Raw genomic sequence first — 20,733 nt, 5'->3', positions numbered from 1 at the left:
GGAAATGGATACAGCTATGAGTCAGTCACTTCGTATGTTCAAACCCACCTGGTGAAGTCTGTCATCTCCATCATGATCATGCACATCTGCTTGGCCAACACAATGATGTCATTGCCACTGTCATCCCACTTGGAAACCTCAGCGTCAAGCTTACTCTTCTCTTCCTGGAAACTGGCCACCTGCTCTGCAATCTTTGCCTTTTGCTCCTGGGGCAACTGGGCCATGATAGCCTAAACAAGAATGAAGAAAGCACATACGCAAAGAGATTCAGCATACTGGTGTAAAGGCCAGTTGTCTTGAAAGAACATTTTTCCTTCCAGGTAGGTCCAGAAATAATATTACAAGACAACGAATGGACTTTCTAAGACTTTCATCTTCAAGACTTGTGGTACTGTAATGTACTCCATTCATAGCATACTGATATCTTTACAATTTTAAAACTATGTTTGCAGGTCTGAGAGATGATTTTGCTGATTTCTTCCACTTTTTTCATTTGAAGTTAAAGGCAGTTGGAGTAAACACAAAGTTGAGTTTGGCAATAACAGCTTTACTTGCTGAAGCAAAGTTATTAAACACCTACATATGAAAATGGAAATGACCAATGAACCAAAATGTTGGTTGGGATCTTTATTTCAATTTATTTTCATTTATATAGCGCCAAATCACAACAGAGTTGCCTCAAAGCGCTTCACACAGGTAAGGTCTAACCTTACCAACCCCCAAAGCAACAGTGGTAAGGAAAAACTCCCTCTGAGGAAGAAACCTCAAGCAGACCAGGCTCAAAGGGGTGACCCACTGCTTGTGCCATGCTACAAACATAAATTACATAATTCACAGAACAATTCACGGACGAATATACAAGAAATGCTATTGGCGCACAGGACAGGAGGATTGCCAACACGAATACAACTCCCATCTCTGGATGGAAATGCACCTTAAACAGATAAAAAACAGAATCAGGCATCAGAAAGACAAAAAAAATAAATAAATAAAAAATACTGTATAATTTGCCAGCATTAAACAACAAGAAAGACAGAGAAACACTAAGGTGATCGCCAACCACTAGCCCTAAACTTCACTAAAAGACCCAGAATTTAGGTAAAGTTGAGGCTGCAGCCCACTCCAATTACTAATAAATGAATTAAAAGAGTAAAAAGCGTAAAACAAAACTGTACCAGTATGCTAGCGATATGAAAGGGAAAATAAGTGCGTCTTAAGTCTGGACTTGAAAATCTCCACAGAATCTGTTTTGTTGACGCAGGGAGATCATTCCAGAGAACAGGGGCACGATAAGAGAAAGCTCTGTGACCCGCAGACTTCTTATTCACCTTAGGGACACAAAGTAGTCCTGCACCCTGAGAACGTAAAGCCTGGGCCAGTACATAAGGTTTAATTAGGTCAGCTAGGTAGGGAGGTGTCAGTCCATGAATAATTTTATAGGTTAGTAGCAGAACCTTAAAATTTGATCTCACTGGGACAAGAAGCCAGTGACAGGATGCCAAAATGGCTGTAATGTGGTCGAACTTTCTGCTTCATGTCAAAAGTCTGGCTGCAGCATTTTGAACCAATTGGAGACCCCTAATGCTTGACTGCGGTAAACCAGAAAATAGAACATTGCAGTAGTCCAATCTAGAAGAGATAAATGCATGGATCAGGGTCTCAGCATCAGCCATAGACAGGATGGGACGAATCTTCACTATATTTCGCAGGTGGAAGAAAGCAGTCCTAGTAATATTTCTAATGTGGAGGCCGAAGGACAACGAAGGATCAAAAATTACCCCAAGGTTCCTCACTTTGTCAGTGTGATGTATGACACACGAGCCAAGGCTGAGCGTTAACTGGTCAAATTGATGCCGATGTCTCACTGGACCAAGAACCATCATTTCAGTCTTATCAGAGTTTAAAAGTAGGAAGTTCAACTTCTCACTGCTGCAAGGCAATCTTCTAAGGATTTTATGTGAACGAGATTACCAGCAGTTATTGTCATGTATAACTGATATCATCTGCATAGCAGTGAAAGGTAATCCCAAAACGGCGCAATATGTGCCCAAGGGGTGCTATATAAAGGGAGAAAAGCAGGGGGCCTAAGACAGACCCCTGTGGAACCCCAAATTTCATGTCACTAAGGTTAGAGGTAGTGTTACTGTACAAAACACAGTGAGAACGACTGGTCGAGTATGACGTCAGCCATGCAAGGGCACTCCCAGTAATCCCAAAATGATTTTCCAGCCTATCAAGTAGAATATGATGATCCACTGTATCAAATGCAGCACTGAGACAATGGCAACTAAAAACTTATATTAACTAGAGATCAGTGTTCTACATCAAAACTGAAACTTTTTTTTAATGTCTCTGTTATAGTACATTACCAATGACTGCTGTACTTTAGAACTGCATTTTAATTTCAGTGTTTATTGCAAAACATGTGAACTGCTGCCCTAAATTTAATTCTTTGTGTGGGCAACAACAAGCATGTGAATAAACAAGCAGACTCCAAAATGCCCAAACCAGATGGTGCAAACTTTTCTCAGTATGCTGACACTTTTGGCCTAAAGAGAACAATTAATACTTTGCTAAGAGCATGTCGTCGTCTCAAGGTCAGTTCATATTCATCCATTTCAACTACACGAAGATAGTGGAGCACTGACGATAGCTGCAGAACATACACACTCGACTCAGAAAGGGCCAGGGAAACCATTCAAACTCAGCAGCTTGGTTGCCATGAGACAGTGCTGCCTCTCTCATATCAGCTCGTCATACTGTCAAGACTTTAGACTTTTATTATGTATGAGGAGCCTTGCAGACCTCAAAATAACAGCACGTCAAGAGCATAGATTTCAAAACAAACATAAAAAAAAATATATATATAGAGAGAGAGAGAGAGAGAGAGAGAGAGAGAGAGAGAGAGAGAGAGAGAGAGAGAGAGAGAGAGAGAGAGAGAGACTATGACAAATATTGGATCACATCAGGTATGCTGTTGGCAGGCCACATTTACAAAACCCATCAACAGTTTGGGCACTAATGGTAAAACAATAAGTGCTGGATATATTTAAGCATTAAACCAGAGTAGGGCTACCACAACTAGTCGACTAGTCACGACAACGTTGACTAATGAAACCGTTGTTTATTTTATTTAAGTCTGTTTTTCTCTCAATTCATAGTTTTAGGCAGCAAGCCGTCCTGCCGTCATTTGAATATTCAAACTTGGATAAGACGGCCGATTAAAACAGTGGCGGTCTTGTTCAAAGCCGTTTAAAATGCGCAGTTTACCGGAGGAGCTGTCGGTGTGTGCGCGCGCGAGTCAACTCGCTGCAGACTCCAAACGGAGGCACGAGACGTTACATTCTGCTGAGAACCATCAGTGCACGTGACACAGCGAGCGCGGAACAGAGAGGGAGGATTTTAACCCGAGTGAACATGTAAAAAAAACAAACCAAAAAAAAAACAAAAACATGGAACTGCCTTACTTTTCTCTGTACTTTCTCTACCCATGTGGTTCTGATGACACTGTAATGTTCACACCATGTGCGCGTCGTATACTGACTTTATGAGATCATGAGAAGAAATAAACGGTCAAATATCCTTAAAAATCCTTAAAAAAAAAATCAGAATATATAAATTAATTGAGGAGAAATTACGCATTCACGGGTTAAAAAACCCTGCTGTGGAGAAGCTGCAGTGATGTTCACAGGCACAGATCACAAAAACCAGGTGAGACCTCTGAACTTTAACAGCTGTTATTTTCCAAAGGTATTTATTTGTTCAATCTTAAACTTAATGTAGTGTTCAAGCACAAAACGTGACTGATGAGAAAAAAAAGACTTCATCACACTAAAATGAACTGGAGACAGAATAAAAATACAAGCTACTGATTTTTGTTATTTTTCAAAGTTATTATAAGCTGCAGCTGTATGTTTTATTCATTTCAAAGTAAGTTACGTCTTATTTTATTCTGATTTATTTATACAAAAAATATGGGGAGTCAAATCAGCCTGCACTGTTCTGTTCAGTTTATATCAAAGTTTTCCTGCAAATGTCTGTGTATTTTTTTCCTTCTTTATAAGAGTTTGGTGTTTGCATTTGCTCCACAAAGTTTTAAAACACAATAAAATGTTCACACTTTTCTTTATAGCAGTTCTGTAATTTCAGAAATGCAACAGAAACAACCACAAATCAGAAAAAGTCAGGACTATAAGTAAAATGAAGATAAAAATAAAAATGTTGCACTATTCCCAGTTTCTCCACTCACAGAAGTCAAAAGTTCTTCCAGAGTTGTGTCTTGGTGGCTTCCCTCACTTGTCTCCTTCCAGCATGGACATTTAGTTTTTGAGAACTGCCTACCTGACACAGATTTACTATAAAGTACCACACTGTTTGTATTTCTGAATGACTGATGTAAATGAAGTCTAAGAAATAGTCACTGACTTGGAAGTGTTCATGTTTTCATCCCGACGTTTCTCGGAAAATGCTGCAGGTCTTAATTTAGAAAATTATGTATGATCCGACTAGTCGACTAATCGCAAAAATAATTGGTGACTAGTCGACTATCAAAATAGTTGTTTGTGGCAGCCCTAAATCAGAGGCATTTCTTTAAATAAATAAGTAAATGGAAGAACAAATTTTTTCTTACTTTCTAAAATTAGTCTTGGGAAGAAGCTATCAAGTCATACTTAATATTATGCTGTATTGTAAATTTTATTTTGTTGTACCAACGTTCAAGTTATTTTTCATAATGCGATGTGCCAAGTTAATTAACACAAGGTTGGGGACAATATTCAACTCAAATGAAGGATATGATCAAGCCTGTAACTCTGTATTTAGCATCTCTGGTCCAAGTGCAACTAGTAAACTCAGCCTAAAACACAGAAAGTATATATTTATCTGTTTGAAGAATGATGCCCTCATTTCTTGATTTATTACAATTCATGAATACCATACCAGATGGAATTAACACATCATGAAGAAGGAATACTGTGGATACTCAGGTAAACTGAGCAATTAGTAATTGACAACTCACTCTTGCACTCTGGCCGGCAATAAGCTGGTCATCCTCTGTCTGCACGCTGGTCCTGCTTCGAACATCAAAGTCCTCAGTCTCAAAGTCAGAGTCATCCAATTCCTCTGGAGTCTTTGAACAAAGTGAGAGAAGAACAATGGATGAGACATTCAAAAACAAGCAGGTATGAATTACAAACAAGAGCTAGGAAAATAAAGACTCATTAGTTCTGAGTGGAAAACACTGGGATACTGCAGAATTTTAAGACCTATTAAATAACCAACTTGCTTACAATCTGACAAATGCACTGATGCTGCCAACCTCGACAGCACCAGATAAATTTCTTCCTCGCTGCTTTGTAAAATAACTGCAAACTTTAAATGAATTCGTAAATCAAGTGTAATGTGCTGCCTGTGCATTTTTAAAGGAAAACTGAGGGTATGAGCTGGTTAGAAGCATATTGTGAGTAAAGTGCTTCAAAGTTCCAGCTGTCCCTGTTACCTGTAGAGCAGCGGTATGAGTTAATGACATCTAGAATGCTACTGTATTATCTCTGATCCTTAATTGTTTCCCTAGATATGAATGTAAAAGTAGTAAGAAGCAAGTAGTTTTCAATGGAAATTAACACATACAAATTTACATATAACTGTGTTAAAACATGTTGCTTTATATTGGTAAAGGCATAATAAAGCCAGCTCAAAATAATGACCGATTGTACTCCATCAGCATAAATATCATGTGTGACAGCTTGGTAAATAAAACGTATGATATAATGGCCACACATCTCAGAATATGTATGTAGAGCTATCGCACAGAAGTGATTTTTCAGGACATCTGAGGTTTGCCAAGTTAATCAGTTACACAAGATGCAATGAGACACAAAAAGGTTTACTGAAAACTGACAAGACCAACAAGAAGACTTATTAGAGTAGAGGGTGGCCACTTGTTTCTGCAAGAATGATGAGCCTCATCATCTACAGACCAGGGGGAATAACACCCTGTGTATATTAGTACTTTATCCTTAAATAGTTCTAATTTTAAAACTAAACATTCAAACCTAGTAAGTCCCTTCGGCTGCTCCCTTGTTTTTTCCACTCAGGGTCGCCGCAGCAGATCAGAGATCTTGCATGTTGATTTGGTACAGGTTGCATGCCGGATGCCCTTCCTGACGCAATTTCACATTACATGGAGAAATGTGGTAGGGGTGGGGTTTGAACCAAGAACCTTCAACACCGAAACCAAGTGCACTACCCACTTGGCTACCCCCCCCCCCCCCCCCCCAAAAAAACAAACAAACAAACAAACAAAACAAAAAAACATTCAAACCCAAAATTGCTAAATGTTGTACTTGGCTGTAAATAAAAACATCAGCACAAACAACAACAACAAAAAACCTATTGTGACACTGTTGTGAAGCCGGTCTTCTTGTTAGAACATTCTTTAATGTACACATACTTTATACAGAATTATTGCCAATAACAATTATTCTTTTTATGTAGTCAGCTCAGTTTCAGTGGCAACAGTACTTTAAGGATATGGGGAAAGAAAAAAAATGAATTCAACCTGGGGCTGTGACACACTGTACAAATCATACTGAAGAGACAGCTGGCCCCTGCATCTCCCTGTAAGCAGCTCCTTCACTTTGAGGCAGTTTGATGTCTGGGAAACATATTGTCTGATGTCACTGGAGGTGGGAGAGGATTGTGTCCGCCTGTCAAATATCCAGGGGACATTCAACATCGGCTACCTTAACTCTTACAGAGGTTAAAGACTTGTCTATCTTAAGTGGCCACAACCACACGCCCGTCTGCTCGGATTTAGCAGGAGCTTACTGGTGTGTTGTACACGGACTGTTATTTCTAGCATCCATGTCTCCCAGCCACTACATATGCCACACACTCGCTGTGCTGTTAAACACATGCCTGTTGTTGCCTTAAGTCCCTGGATAGCATCAAACTCTAAACTATACAATAAGACAGAAGCACCAAGCAGACGTGTGAATCAGCCACCAGAAATCTGGCATTGGAGATGTGTAATGCTGTGTTCACACCAGGCGCAACGTGAGCGACAGCAGTGACAGGTTGCCATGTAATCCCTATGGAATGACATGTTTTGGTGCCAAGTCACACCGCGCGATGCGATGGACGCGAATGAAGCGACGCGAGTGAAGCGATTTTGAGCAATAGGCGCGTTTGTGGCACGATATTGCGTCGCATCATGTCGTGTTGTCCTCCTCCCCAAGTTGAAAAAACTTTTTCGTCTCGTCGCGATGACCAATCAGGGACTGAATATGTATTGACGTGGAGATGTCTGGAGTTTGACTGAAGATGTGAACATGTCCTGTATCTGGTAGCAGCCTGTGAGCAGGACTTATGTCTCTTTTGTCTTTATTTCACAATTATGAGTTTTTGGAGCGAGCAGCAGCCCACAGCAGTGGGGAGGCGGAGTTTCTTTCTCTTTTATTTTACGTGTGCGCGCGAGCGAATCGTCTGCGGAGATGATTTACTTATCAACTACACAGATGTATAGTAAAACAAAATGGTGACTGGTTTCTAAACACAATTATGACAGAGTTTTTGGAGCGAGCAGCAGCCCTACAGCAGGGGGAGCGGAGACTTTTCCTTTCTTTTTTTACGTGCGCTTGCGAGCGAATCGTCTGAAGAGTAGTTTTATTAATTAACTACACAGATGTGTAATAAAACAAATGGTGACTGGTTTCTAAACACTATGACAGAGTTTTTTGGGAGGAAGAGCGAGCTGTAGCAAGCAGCGGAGTTTTTTTTTTTTTTACTGTTTACATGTGCGCACGTGAACGGGACAGGAGGTCCTCAAACTGGGTCCCGATGAGGCGGAAGGCCCGCTAAAAGCAGCCGTCATCCAGACGCAGCTCCTGCAGCAAATAATGACACTCCCTGTATTGGGAGCTTTCCACAACAACTCGCTCCGTGTGATCAAGGTCCGTCATGTTAACTTGACTGACAACCGGAGCCGGTGAGCAGAATGGAAGCTCCTCCTATTTGATGACGCACCGGGGCGAATTTTCGCAGCAAAAGCAGAGCGACACATCGGGCGAGGGAGGCGTGTCCGTCGCCACGTGACCCCCGCAAATTTGTGGCGTCTGATCGCGCCCGGTGTGAACGCAGCACAACATTCAGGCAGGACGATCATTCTTGTACAACAGCTCAAAGTAACTGGCCCAATGGGATAGAACAATAGTCATTTGTCAGGACTGAAATGTGACCTTCCTCGACTCCAAAGAGAGGTGTAGGTGTGGATGAATGTAGTGCTTCGATTCTAGGTAATTAATTGAATTGAGATTTCAATTACATTCTCAGCTACCAACACTTCCGTTGATTGAAATTTTTGTGTTGTCAAATTTCTATGTTATTACTGTTATATGACTGTGGCACCATTAGGGGAGATGCTGGTCTAGTGGTTAAACATTGGGGCTAACACCAGAGGATCCTCGGTTCAAATCCTAGCCTGACCAGAAAGTCACTGAGGGCCCCTTGGGCAAGGTCCTTAATACCCCTAGTTGTTCCCGGTGTGTAGTGGGGCGCCTTGCATGGCAGTAGCCTGACATCGGGGTAAATTAAGGCACTGATGGTGTAAAGTGCTTTGAGCATCTGATGCAGATGGAAAAGCGCTATATAAATGAAGCCCATTTACTGTTTGCACTTACCAGCAGGTTTAGCTAGCATGGCGACATTAGCTTCACTTATGCTTTTAACTGTGACTGAGCCAATATACCAATCTTTTTTCAAAACAAACACCCAAGCCACCTGTACACAATCATGTGCATACTGGGTGGTGGTGGTAGATGGGGGGTTTTGGGCTTAATTCGTGATCAAGTCTGCTCTGTATGTGTTTCTAGAAATAATGCTGCTAAATGAACTGACTGTCCAGGTAGCCATTTCCTGCGAAATGAGCACAACAAAATCCTGGCACATTCAAAGGGGAGTCTCTCCCCGACCACAGGTAATAGGACTACTGTCAGCACAATGTTATTTCAGCCAATGATATAATCAGTCTGTGCTTCTAAGTGTAAATTAGTCTGGTATTATATGCAAGTTAGCGTGTGGTCATCTGTAAATAAGTCTGGTATTACGAGACTTACTCTGTAGTTATTAATAAGAAACACTGTGTGCAGAAAGTCTGTCATTTTAAATGCATGCTTGTGTGTAAATACAGACATGTATGAGGTAGTGCTCAGTCGACCCCACAAGCCCTGTGTTTATTCAAGTGCAGCAATTAAATGTAGTTCTCTGGCCCGTAGTCCAATTAACGAATGCTAATTAAAACCTCCATCTTAAATCATTCGCTTATTATAATGTAAATATTGCATATTGGTTCCCCTCTCATTTGTGCTTGTCGACGTCTCTGAGCAGTATTATTAATGGGAGCCCAAGTGTAGTTTTACAGCATCACTGTCAACAAAGAAAGAGCAGTGAAGAAAGACTATTCCAAGTCAAAAGATTAAAGTGAGAAAATGTATGACAGCATAACACTGCACAATCTAACTTCACAAAGCAAATATAGAATTATGTAATGTTGCACATCAGAAGCAATTAAAATAAGGTATTGTTGTCAGTGTTCTCCTACAAGACTGCTCTTTTATGAGTCAGAAATAATGGAAAGCGCAGCACTGCCTTAATTATGTAATATTTCTGGTGTATATTTTATCCAAAGAGGTTAAGTACTAGAGTCCGCACTCCCAAAGCTGCCTACTAAACGTGAATGTTCCTTCATGGACAGTGACGTGACACCTCCTAACCAGGCAAAACATTGACGAAGTGCCCGGATGTTAATGCATTTTCAATGCGGATTTGTGACTGACCACACACAGAAAACACTCGCAAAATACGTGTTAAAATGCCATTCTGACCTGGATATCGAGCCAGTAAAATTATTAACATTAAATTATGTCGGGAAAGTATTCAACTTACTCTGACACCCACACATTCTCAAATTATTGTTGAAAGTTACCATGGATCTGATCTATTCCAGCTGCACTACTAAGCTGAGATGCTTCCGTGTTCACCATTACAATAATTTATATATATTAGGGCTGTGTGTGGCACTGTAATGTCCTCAGAAAAACAAACAGAAGAAGACTAGAGAAAGCGCTAATCAAATTAGCACAAAAGCTACAGCTTTCGACAGAGTGAACTAAAGCCTTTTAGGAAAAAGACGGTCCACGCTGGTCATCTGATTAGTTTACTGTGTATTTAAAGCGAAGCAGTGTGTTTGTTTTTTAAAACACACTGTTTCGTCCGCTGGCCGCTCTACATGCGGCGGCCGGCTGCTGCCTCTCTGTCCGTTGTGAGCGGCTCAGCACTGCCCTCACACAGCCCCGCCTCGGCCACACTGACTGTCTCTGGAAGGAGGTCACTCTTTCTTCTGTGTTTTGCTTTTTCCTCGCAGTGAGTGTTTCGATTTGTAATTTTTGCTTTTTTGGGCAGCACACAATGCTTCACAAACACGGTAACTCAAATAAAATAATAATAATAATTAAAAAAAACGACTGCAAGGTTTAAATGTTCATCCTCCAGGTGAAAATGAAATGCACTGGCTGAATCACAGAGAAAGAGTGTTAAAAAAAGAATTCATGCAGGGACCCAGTCCACCAAACACCACCAAGGTTAAATTTTACAAGTTGGGGCAAACAAAAAACATAAAGCCACAACCCACTGCCATTTCAGCAAAATGTTAAGACTTTGGCCTGACCTTGGCTGAGCTCCTGACACCAGGAAATATCCAAAATTTGTAAAGATGTGGAAAAAATTAATAGTTACCCAGGAAAACAAAGGGATACACTAAATTTGACAATCCTCGTGATGACAGTGACACTGTGCCACTGCTTAGGGAGAGCCCTGGACTGTTAATGCTTTAAACGCAAAAGTACTTTTTATCTGATTACTCGATGGAATACTCGATTACTAAAATAATTGATATATATATATATAATATATATACATACATATACACACACACACACAAGGTCAGTGATAAAAGTAACGGACCTTATTTTTTTCAAAAACCATATGGATTTGAATCACGTGTGATTACATCAGACATGCTTGAACCCTCGTGGGCATGCGAGAGTTTTTTCACGCCTGTCGGTTACATCATTCGCCTGTGGGCAGTCTTTGAGTGGGGAGTGGCCCACCCTCTTGTCGTTTTTTCATTGTTTAGGAATGGCTCAGAGACTGCTGCTTTGTTTGATCAAAATTTTTTCAAAAACTGTAAGGCACAACTGAGTGGACACCATTCGATAAATTCAGCTGGTTTTCGGTAAAAATTTTAACGGCTGATGAGAGATTTTGGTCTGGTAGTGTCGCTTTAAGGACGGTCCACGGCGCCTGACGGCAATCTGCGCTTTGAGGCGGCAGCGTCTCGCCGTTTCAAGTTGAAAACTTCCACATTTCAGGCTCTGTTGACCCAGTAAGTCGTCAGAGAACAGAGAACTTTCAGAAGAAGTCGGCATGAGGAGTTTATTCGGACATTCCATTGTTAACGGACATTTTGTAATGAAAGAACGTGCGGGCAGAGTTGCATGTCGGGCAGGACCCGACCGCGGGGGGTCGCGACAGGAAAAACACCTCCGTTGGAAACCTTAATGGGCAAGTTGGAACATGCCCAAGCTGTTAAACAATTTCTCAGTTACTCACTTGTTGAAAGCCATCAAAAGCCGCCTGAATTTTACAAATGGTTTTCAACATGGAGGTGTTTTTCCTGTCGCAGCGCACACAGATTCGCCGAGTCGTCACGGAAACAACTCGGCGAATTTGCGTGCACGTCTTTCATTACAAAATGTCCTTAAACAGTGGAATGTCCGCATAAAGTCCTCATGCCGGCTTGTTCTGAATCTTCTCTGTTCTCTCACGACGTCCTGGGTGAATTAAGCCTTAAATTAGAATGTTTTCAGGTCAAAACAGGCCGACGACGGTGACTGGAAGCGCTGCGCGACGTCCCGCTCAGTGGGAAGTCCTTACACCGACAGAAACACCCCATAATCTCTCATCAGCCGTTAAACTTTTCACAGAAAACCAGCTTAATTTCTCGAATAGTGTCCACTCGGATATTCCTCACAGGTCCAGAAAAAATGTTGATAAAGCAATGCGCGCCGTCCACAGCAGCTATTCAGACAAAGAGATTCCGATGGGCGGGGTGGAGCACTCCTCACTCAAGGCCTGCCCACAGGCAAATGACGTCACCAAAACGCGTGAAAAAACTCACGCATGCGCACGAGGGTTCAAGCTTGTCTGACGTAAAAACATATGAATCAAATCCATTTATTTTTTGAAAAAAATAAAAAGGGCCGCTTTTTTCATCACAGACCTTATATATATATATATATATATATATATATATATATATATATATATATATATATATATATATATTATTATTATTATTTATTTTTTACACAATTATCCTTTACTGACCAAATTTCATTCATGAAGTTAGTGGTGTGGGTGCACATCTCTGTGTAAGGCTGTGACTGAGCGCCACAGTCATAATCTCCAAGCAGCGGCTCGTTATTTAAGGTGCAAAAAAAAAAACAGTTTGTCAAACAATTCTAATCACTAACGACAAGTATTTTAACTATACATCGGTCTAGCAGGGGAAAATATCAACTAGACATAAGTGAAGAGTTAATGGTCCGTGTCCAAGGACGACATAAGCACGGCAGGCAACATACACCTGTTTATCCACCAAATGTCAGACAAAGTGACAAGAATAACCAAAACCACTTATGGAAGCAAATGCTGTCTCCTTTGTTCCTCTGTTTGTGGCTTTGCCAACATGTGCAGCTTTCCGGCATATTCAACTTGATTCTTGATGAGACTAATTGAGTGTCTATGCGCGCTACCTACTGACTTGCCCGGAATTAAAATGGTGACCACGCCTCCTTGCCGGGACACGGCTCAGTGCGACGGCGACCTCTAGTTCTCATCAGTGGTGGGCACACTTCCGATAATCCAATAACCACTAATTATTGAAGATAAAGTTTTCATTATCGGATTATCTTTACAGATAACTTTGAAAACCATTATTGGACTAATTATCTTCTGATAAATTTCTGTCCGATAATTTTTAGACCGTTAACGTGGTAAACAAAGGTGAACACGTGTAGTTCTACCCTCTGCAAACAGAGGAGAGCTGTTTCTTGAAGAAACCGCTCTATCCTCTGCAAGCAAAGGCAAACTGGTCACCAAAAAAAAAACAAAAAAAAAAAAACATTTCTTTTGACACCATACTGATACGCGGCCAATATCACCCAAGTCATCCAGAGGTATACATTTTTAACTTATGGTTCAAATTTTAACCAAACTTATTTCAGACAAGTTATTAAATTAACGTCACTTCTGAAGTTTTATAAAGTGAAAATATCAGATATATGTTTTAGTTTAAAAGTAAAGCGTTAATTTTTAAAGTTTTAGTGTGGGCATGCTGTGCCCAGCAGTGCATTATGGGTGATAGGGTAATCTCAGTACGGTAATTTCAGTACATTCATGACAAGAGAATGCATGATTTGAGACACTCTGATCAGGACAACAGCATTAAACTCTAGTGCCTAAAACTCTCGTGAATATATTCTCTAGGTTTATTGATGTTTTTGTGTTTGCTTTCATTAAATTCCACGCATCTTAAACATAGCAAGTAGCAACACAGATTATCTGGAATTTTGTTCTGGCACGTTTTCAAGGTCTCTACTGCAATCTACTGGCCAGTAGTGTTCATGGCACTGCTCAGACTGAAGCTGAGCAGACACTGTACCACAGAACCGCACGGTGTAAAAGTTCAGAGCGCCTGATTTATGTTGTCACACACATACGTTCAAAAACAACACGTCGGACTCGTGTTTCCAGAAATAAAACATAATCAGAAGCTTTTTTTTTTCAAACTTATTTTACAAAAACTCTCGATGGGAGATAAAGTTAAAAAACAAACAAACATTGCAAGACAGGTCTGCGGTGTTTGCACAGGCACAAGAATATCAAACAGGTTTGATTTTCATCTGTCCATACGATCGGCGATCAGGAGGTGGTCGTGAGATGTTAAACGCAGCTCGTTACTCCATGTATACTAAACGATGCAGGATGCGCGATTAACCTGAAACTCGGTGCGATCCAAAAAATTCTCACACGAAAGAAAAATCAGCTGGAAAAGGGCCAAAACTCACACTGGCACCAATAGTTGGCAGTGTCCTATTTACGAGGTCTGTCAATAAAGTAACGGTCCTTTTTATTTTTTTCAAAAACTATATGGATTTCAATCATGTTTTTACGTCAGACATGCTTGAACCCTCGTGCGCATGCGTGAGTTTTTCCACGCCTGTCGGTTACGTCATTCGCCTGTGAGCACACCTTGGGAAGGAGTGGTCCCGCCCCCTCGTCGGATTTTCATTGTCTGGAAATGGCGGAATGAAAAGGACTTTTTTTTCCATCAGAATTTTTTCAGAAGCTGTTAGAGACTGGCACCTGGAAACCATTCGAAAAATTTATCTGGCTTTCGGTGAAAATTTTACGGGCTTCACAGAGAATAAGGACTGTTACTACAGCTTTAAGGACTGCTTTAAGGACGGTCGGCGCGCCGCGCTCCGACGACGAGGCACAAACCACCGGATCATTTCTAAACGGATGGCTCTGTGGAAACGAGACCGTCGTGTGCTCTTTCTCTGGTTATCACAAGAGCTGGACATCAGCCATTTTCTGGCAGATTTCACTTTTAACAAGAGATTTTGTCATTGAAAGCCGCGCGGAGGCTTTGTGCGTAACGACCGATTCGCTGTGGAAGCGAGACAAAGGAACACCTCCGTTTCGGCGCGTCAGAGGACAAGTTTGGACATGCCTATCTCGGCTTTCAATGCTTACCAGTCCAGTAAGTAGAGAAATTGTTGAGAGCTGGGCATGTCCAAACTTGTCCTCTGACACGCCGAAACGAAAATCCGACGAGGGGGCGGGACCACTCCTTCCCAAGGCGTGATCACAGGCGAATGACGTAACCGACATGCTGGGAAAACTCACGCATGCGCACGAGGGTTCAAGCATGTCTGACTTAAAAACATATGAATGAAATCCGTATAGTTTTTGAAAAAATAAAAAAGGACCGTTACTTTATTGACAGACCTCGTATTTTGACACTGGTTATATCAGACGGTTATCTAATTACAACTTGGCTTTTTTTTTTTTTTACAAATAAAAAATGGCATATTTTAGAAAAGCACATTTATCTGTAAACACCAACAAACGACACCTCACATTAACGTGTTGGTTTACATAGAATTAATCAACCAATCAGTGTAGAGGAGGCACATTTTACCCAGAATGCCATCTGTCTGTGTTTGTTACAAAACTTCAGAATTAGTGCATTATTCAACATTCAATCAATCAATTTTTTTTATATAGCACCAAATCACAACAAACAGTTGCCCCAAGGCGCTTTATATTGTAAGGCAAGGCCATACAATAATTATGTAAAACCCCAACGGTCAAAACGACCCCCTGTGAGCAAGCACTTGGCTACAGTGGGAAGGAAAAACTCCCTTTTAACAGGAAGAAACCTCCAGCAGAACCAGGCTCAGGGAGGGGCAGTCTTCTGCTGGGACTGGTTGGGGCTGAGGGAGAGAACCAGGAAAAAGACATGCTGTGGAGGGGAGCAGAGATCGATCACTAATGATTAAATGCAGAGTGGTGCATACAGAGCAAAAAGAGAAAGAAACAGTGCATCATGGGAACGAACCCCCAGCAGTCTACGTCTATAGCAGCATAACTAAGGGATGGTTCAGGGTCACCTGATCCAGCCCTAACTATAAGCTTTAGCAAAAAGGAAAGTTTTAAGCCTAATCTTAAAAGTAGAGAGGGTGTCTGTCTCCCTGATCTGAATTGGGAGCTGGTTCCACAGGAGAGGAGCCTGAAAGCTGAAGGCTCTGCCTCCCATTCTACTCTTACAAACCCTAGGAACTACAAGCCAGCCTGCAGTCTGAGAGCGAAGCGCTCTATTGGGGTGATATGGTACTACGAGGTCCCTAAGATAAGATGGGACCTGATTATTCAAAACCTTATAAGTAAGAAGAAGAATTTTAAATTCTATTCTAGAATTAACAGGAAGCCAATGAAGAGAGGCCAATATGGGTGAGATATGCTCTCTCCTTCTAGTCCCCGTCAGTACTCTAGCTGCAGCATTTTGAATTAACTGAAGGCTTTTTAGGGAACTTTTAGGACAACATATGTTATATCTTAACTTTGCAGAAATGACAGAACTGACATTGAGTTATTCTATCAGTATTCATTTTATTTATACACCAAAACATAACACAGCAGGGCTTTATTTTCCATGACCTCAGCCTGATGGCAGTACTGTGATTGATTAGAGTTGAGCTTTCTGGCTCTTCTCAGTTGCATCTGTGCTGGAAGCCATGTAGTAAACTGGAGCTTCCAGCAGGGGGCAGGACGCTGAAAGACAGAAGTGCTGACTCATTGTTTGGGTCTGTTGTCGCGTTTGATGCTTGCAAAAGCGATCGCGTGTTAAAGCTCAAAATCAGCTTGTTAGTAGTTGCAACTATACAGCAGACAATGCTGGAATTTATCGGTTATCTGTAACTTCCGATACATTTTTTGGGTGGTTTATGGCCCAGTCACACGGCAATTAATGAAGGGCAACAAAGCCCTGATGAAACAAGAAATCTGGACTTTCGTTGGCATTGTTTAACCCTCGTGCAGCTTCGTTCCTGCAGCTGGCACTTTGTCAGGATTTTTAAACCGTTGAAAAATTTGAACGAAGGGCAACGAAAACCTCAATTTGTCTGTGTTTCGCTTTGCTGTCGTTCCTGACGTTTAATTGCTTGTTTAGTTTTTGTAATGTTATTGTTTAATTTGACTCCGTTGGAGCAGCTGAATGTTTTCACACAGTGCAGAAGCTAGTTTGTGAGTGCTGAGGCAGCTGCTGCTTCATGTGCCATTGGAAATTACAGGGCAAACTCAGCCTGCTTGCTTGGATTTTTTTTTTTTTTTTTTAATCTGTGTCAGGGGTCAGCTTCAATGGGCTCAGGCACCTTACATAGGCCAGAATTAATCTTTTGTGTGGATATAATTATTTTGCCACAAGCAATTGTTGAATTTGAAACAACAAAAAAGTTGTGGAATTTCCGACGGTACTTGAATGCAGCATTAGCAGCAGCAGCAGCATGCGCATATTATTTTGTATTAAATATAACAATATCAGTGTGGGAATGACAATCCAGCCCTCATGTACATGTGGCAACGGGTAGATAAATCAAAATGATTATATAAAGAGCTGTTCTGGAAGGCAGAATTCACATTGTGGATCAGTGATCAGCTGGTGGAAATAACCGCACGAGTCAATGCAAGCATTCACACGCACTGATTAATTTACTGCTCTGATATATTCAATCATCCTTACACTTATATTTATTCTCCCTTTTGACAGTTTGTTATAAATCAATATAGTGATACAGCAGTGACCACAGCACTTTTTTTTTTTTTTTAATTGGAGGAAGACTGAGCGCGCAGCGTGTCGACAGCGTGGATTCTGATGATGATGGAGACGATTCCTCTTTTGTTCTGGATGAGGAACCAAAGCAGGTGGGTCCACGGACGTGCACACAGATCTCTGCAGCTTGTTTGCAGTTTCTCCAAGACTCAGGCGCTATGAGCTCCGTCCCAGCGCCGAGTCCTGGAATGCAGAGATGCAGACACACACTGCTCCAGCTGTGGCTCCAGGCACGTTTCGTTAAAGCGTCAAGATCGTGAGCTTCGGTTTTGTTAAGTTAATCTTTCGTCCCTTTTGCGCTCTTGCTTCGCAGACTGTTCGGTGATAAAAGCTCTTTCGCCCACCTTTTCTCAACAAATTGTGACTTTTTTTTTTTTTTACTTTTTCCCTTCGTTCAGGAATCGTTGTGTGCCATGTGACTGGGCCATTATCGTTTTATCTTTATCAAAGATAACTTTTCAGTTATCTGATTATGTTATCGAAGTTAATTTTTTGGTTATCTGTGCCCACCACTGGTTCTCCTATATTAACATCTTTGATTTTATCTAACTTTATTCAGCTGTTACAGTCTAATCCGGTGCTACTGCTGCTGTCTGCTAACTACATGAAGATTGAAGTCAACTGGGAAATAATACAAAAACACATCAATCTTTGATGTTTTGGCCCAAAAATCAACAGCAGACCAACCATGTAAGCCAACAATCAGGTCGCAGAGTTCAAGTTATCATGCTCATGTATTTTTGTTTAAAAAAACAAAAACAAACAAAAAAAACTTAAAGTACATGTCACACATCCCAGTCAGCAACACATCAAAGTATTTGTGATGGTAAATCTATCTGCGCATATGCAGTAATAATTACTGGTTGTTGACATATTTTATTGTTAATAATTCCTCTCGCTCAGATTTAGCAGATGCATTTCCGGAAAACGTCTTACTTGACATTTCTCGGCACGTGACATACACTTTAGAGAAAAGTAGAAACATCCAGATGGCCGATAGAGTGGCACAAATGCTGCTACATCATACAAAGCTTCTGAGCTTTCATTCAAAGGTGATGGCTCGGATTTACAGAGGCTGTAAAGAGAGGAGACAACACACTTGTCTTGTTAGTGGAGCTAGTAGGCTATTTTCTTATTTTACTTTTGGAAAGTCAGTTGGCTTTTGGATCTTGATGTGTGCAGGGCAGCATGTTGTTAAACATGCATGCAGACTTCTGTTTTTCAGGCTGCCTGATCACACAGATGTATTTTTTTGATTTTTCAGTTACATCAATGACAACACTTACAAGCGAGCACAAAGCTGAGCCTCTAACAGAGACTGTTTTTAACAGGCTGCGTTAATGACTAATGGGCGTGCATGCACACTAAGTCTTCTCACAGTGGAGAGTGGCTTCTGCATTTACCATTACTGCATCAAAATCAACATGACATCACATTTATGGAAATTTTGGAATTAATCTGTGGCTCCGTTCTAACATTAGCAGCTACATTTCATTCAAGTGCGTGCTGTGACGTTTTCCTCAAAGGTACGTAAATGCTGTTGGAAACACTCGGAAAACAAGTAATCCCGAGTACTTTGTTTTCAGCAGTCTCTGTAGCTATTTGTTGCGAATGCCTTATACTTTGAACCCCGTCATGGAAGTGCACGAAGAAATCCCGGTGTATCATCGAATAGACCCTAACAACCTAAATCTAAATGGTAATGATTCTGGTGCGACATGTCCATTAAACTTTTGTTGCTGACATACAAAGCGCTAAATGGTGTTGCACCCACCTACCCTATTTAGCCCTATGTGCTCTGCAGTTTCAGGATTATTTTCTGTGCCCAGTGCAAGGAAGTAGTCAGAAGGCTTTAGAACCTTTGCACCTACATTGTTGAACAGTTATTAGAAGCTCCACTACTGCTAAATCTTTTAAGGGTAATGTTAAAACACTTATTTTCTGTTGCTTATAACAAGTGTAAGGTTTTTATCTCATCATTTATAAATGTTGGTCTGCATGATATGTTTTTATGTGGCATCTGAACCTTGACTTGTAGAGTACTATGAACAGCACTTTGAAATTTTCTAACTGGAAGTGCTATACAAATAAATGATTATTGATGTCCCCATCTGACCAACTTTCTGAACCAAATATCAACTGGTTTCAACACTATCCTTCCATAGTTGTAAAAGTCAGTTGATTAAACATTCACTTTTGAAAGGGATATGGATAAAATAAGAGACAGATTAATGGGTGGACATACAGACAGCTGGCCAGCCTGATGGCAATAACCCTCCAGGCTCAGTGGGCTATGCAGTAAAAATTCATGGCCCAAAACCAAACTTACCCTGATCATGAGTACAGCCTTGCGAATATCACGAATGCCATCATATACCAGACGAGATGCATCAATGAACTCATTCTCATCAACAGGTTGTGTGGGATTTGCACTTAAAGCCTCCACTGCAGACTCCACTTGCTCTGTGAACCGTGGCATAACTACAGGTGGGAAGTAGAATGAAAAAGAGATTGAACTTAGTTAAAACACACCACAACACAAAGTGGGTGTAGGTACATGCAGAACCAAATAAGACCAAAGCAATATAACTATCCCCCACAACAAAATTAGCTTGAAGTTATGTATTCTTTAAACCATAAATCCAGTTAATGATGGGCCACTTCATATGCGTATTTTATCATATTTCATTCAGTAATTAGCTCTCTATCTTTTGTCGTTAGTGCTTGAATGGACACAGTCAAGGGCCATAGCTCTACAGTTTGTACAGAAAATTCTTCTTTGAATTCAAAGACCAAAACATAATTGAGACAACTGCCAAATTCAATGTGATGGACCACTTTAACATAGCCCATTTTGCACTACGTTAGCAGTGGGGTGAATAAAGTCACTGTCAAAGTACTGACATAAAAAAAACACACCCGAGTCAAACACGTCATCAATTATATGAACAGGTTAGTGAAAGTCTGGTCATGGTGGCGAATTTAAAAGCATAGTTAACTTAATTTGTAACTCATATCTGTTATATTAATTTTGCAGTTTGAAGTTTTGAAAGGCTACTTATTAAAAACCATCAACAATCATATTACAATCACTATTAATTACTTCTAAAAAGTACAACTAATAACCCAAATACAATTCTTATGGGACAAATCAAACATTGGAACAACTGGGGCAAACAAGTTCAATGAACAATCAAATGCATGAAACCTGCTTTACA

The 20,733-nt window shown here is 40.8% G+C and overlaps 1 protein-coding gene across 1 annotated transcript in view; it reads right to left on the bottom strand.

Moving 5' to 3' along the window:
* Positions 1-20,733, bottom strand: part of ctnna1 (catenin (cadherin-associated protein), alpha 1) — a 266,205-nt gene that overhangs the window by 47,622 nt on the left and 197,850 nt on the right. Inside the window, 3 exon segments of the mRNA XM_034181512.1 lie at positions 49-230; positions 5,018-5,128; positions 19,845-19,996. Coding sequence (XP_034037403.1) covers positions 49-230; positions 5,018-5,128; positions 19,845-19,996 — 445 coding nt within the window.

Source organism: Thalassophryne amazonica, chromosome 11 (genome assembly GCF_902500255.1).
Source record: "Thalassophryne amazonica chromosome 11, fThaAma1.1, whole genome shotgun sequence".
Classification (NCBI taxonomy): domain Eukaryota; kingdom Metazoa; phylum Chordata; class Actinopteri; order Batrachoidiformes; family Batrachoididae; genus Thalassophryne; species Thalassophryne amazonica.
This window is presented reverse-complemented; position numbering and strand designations above follow the sequence as displayed.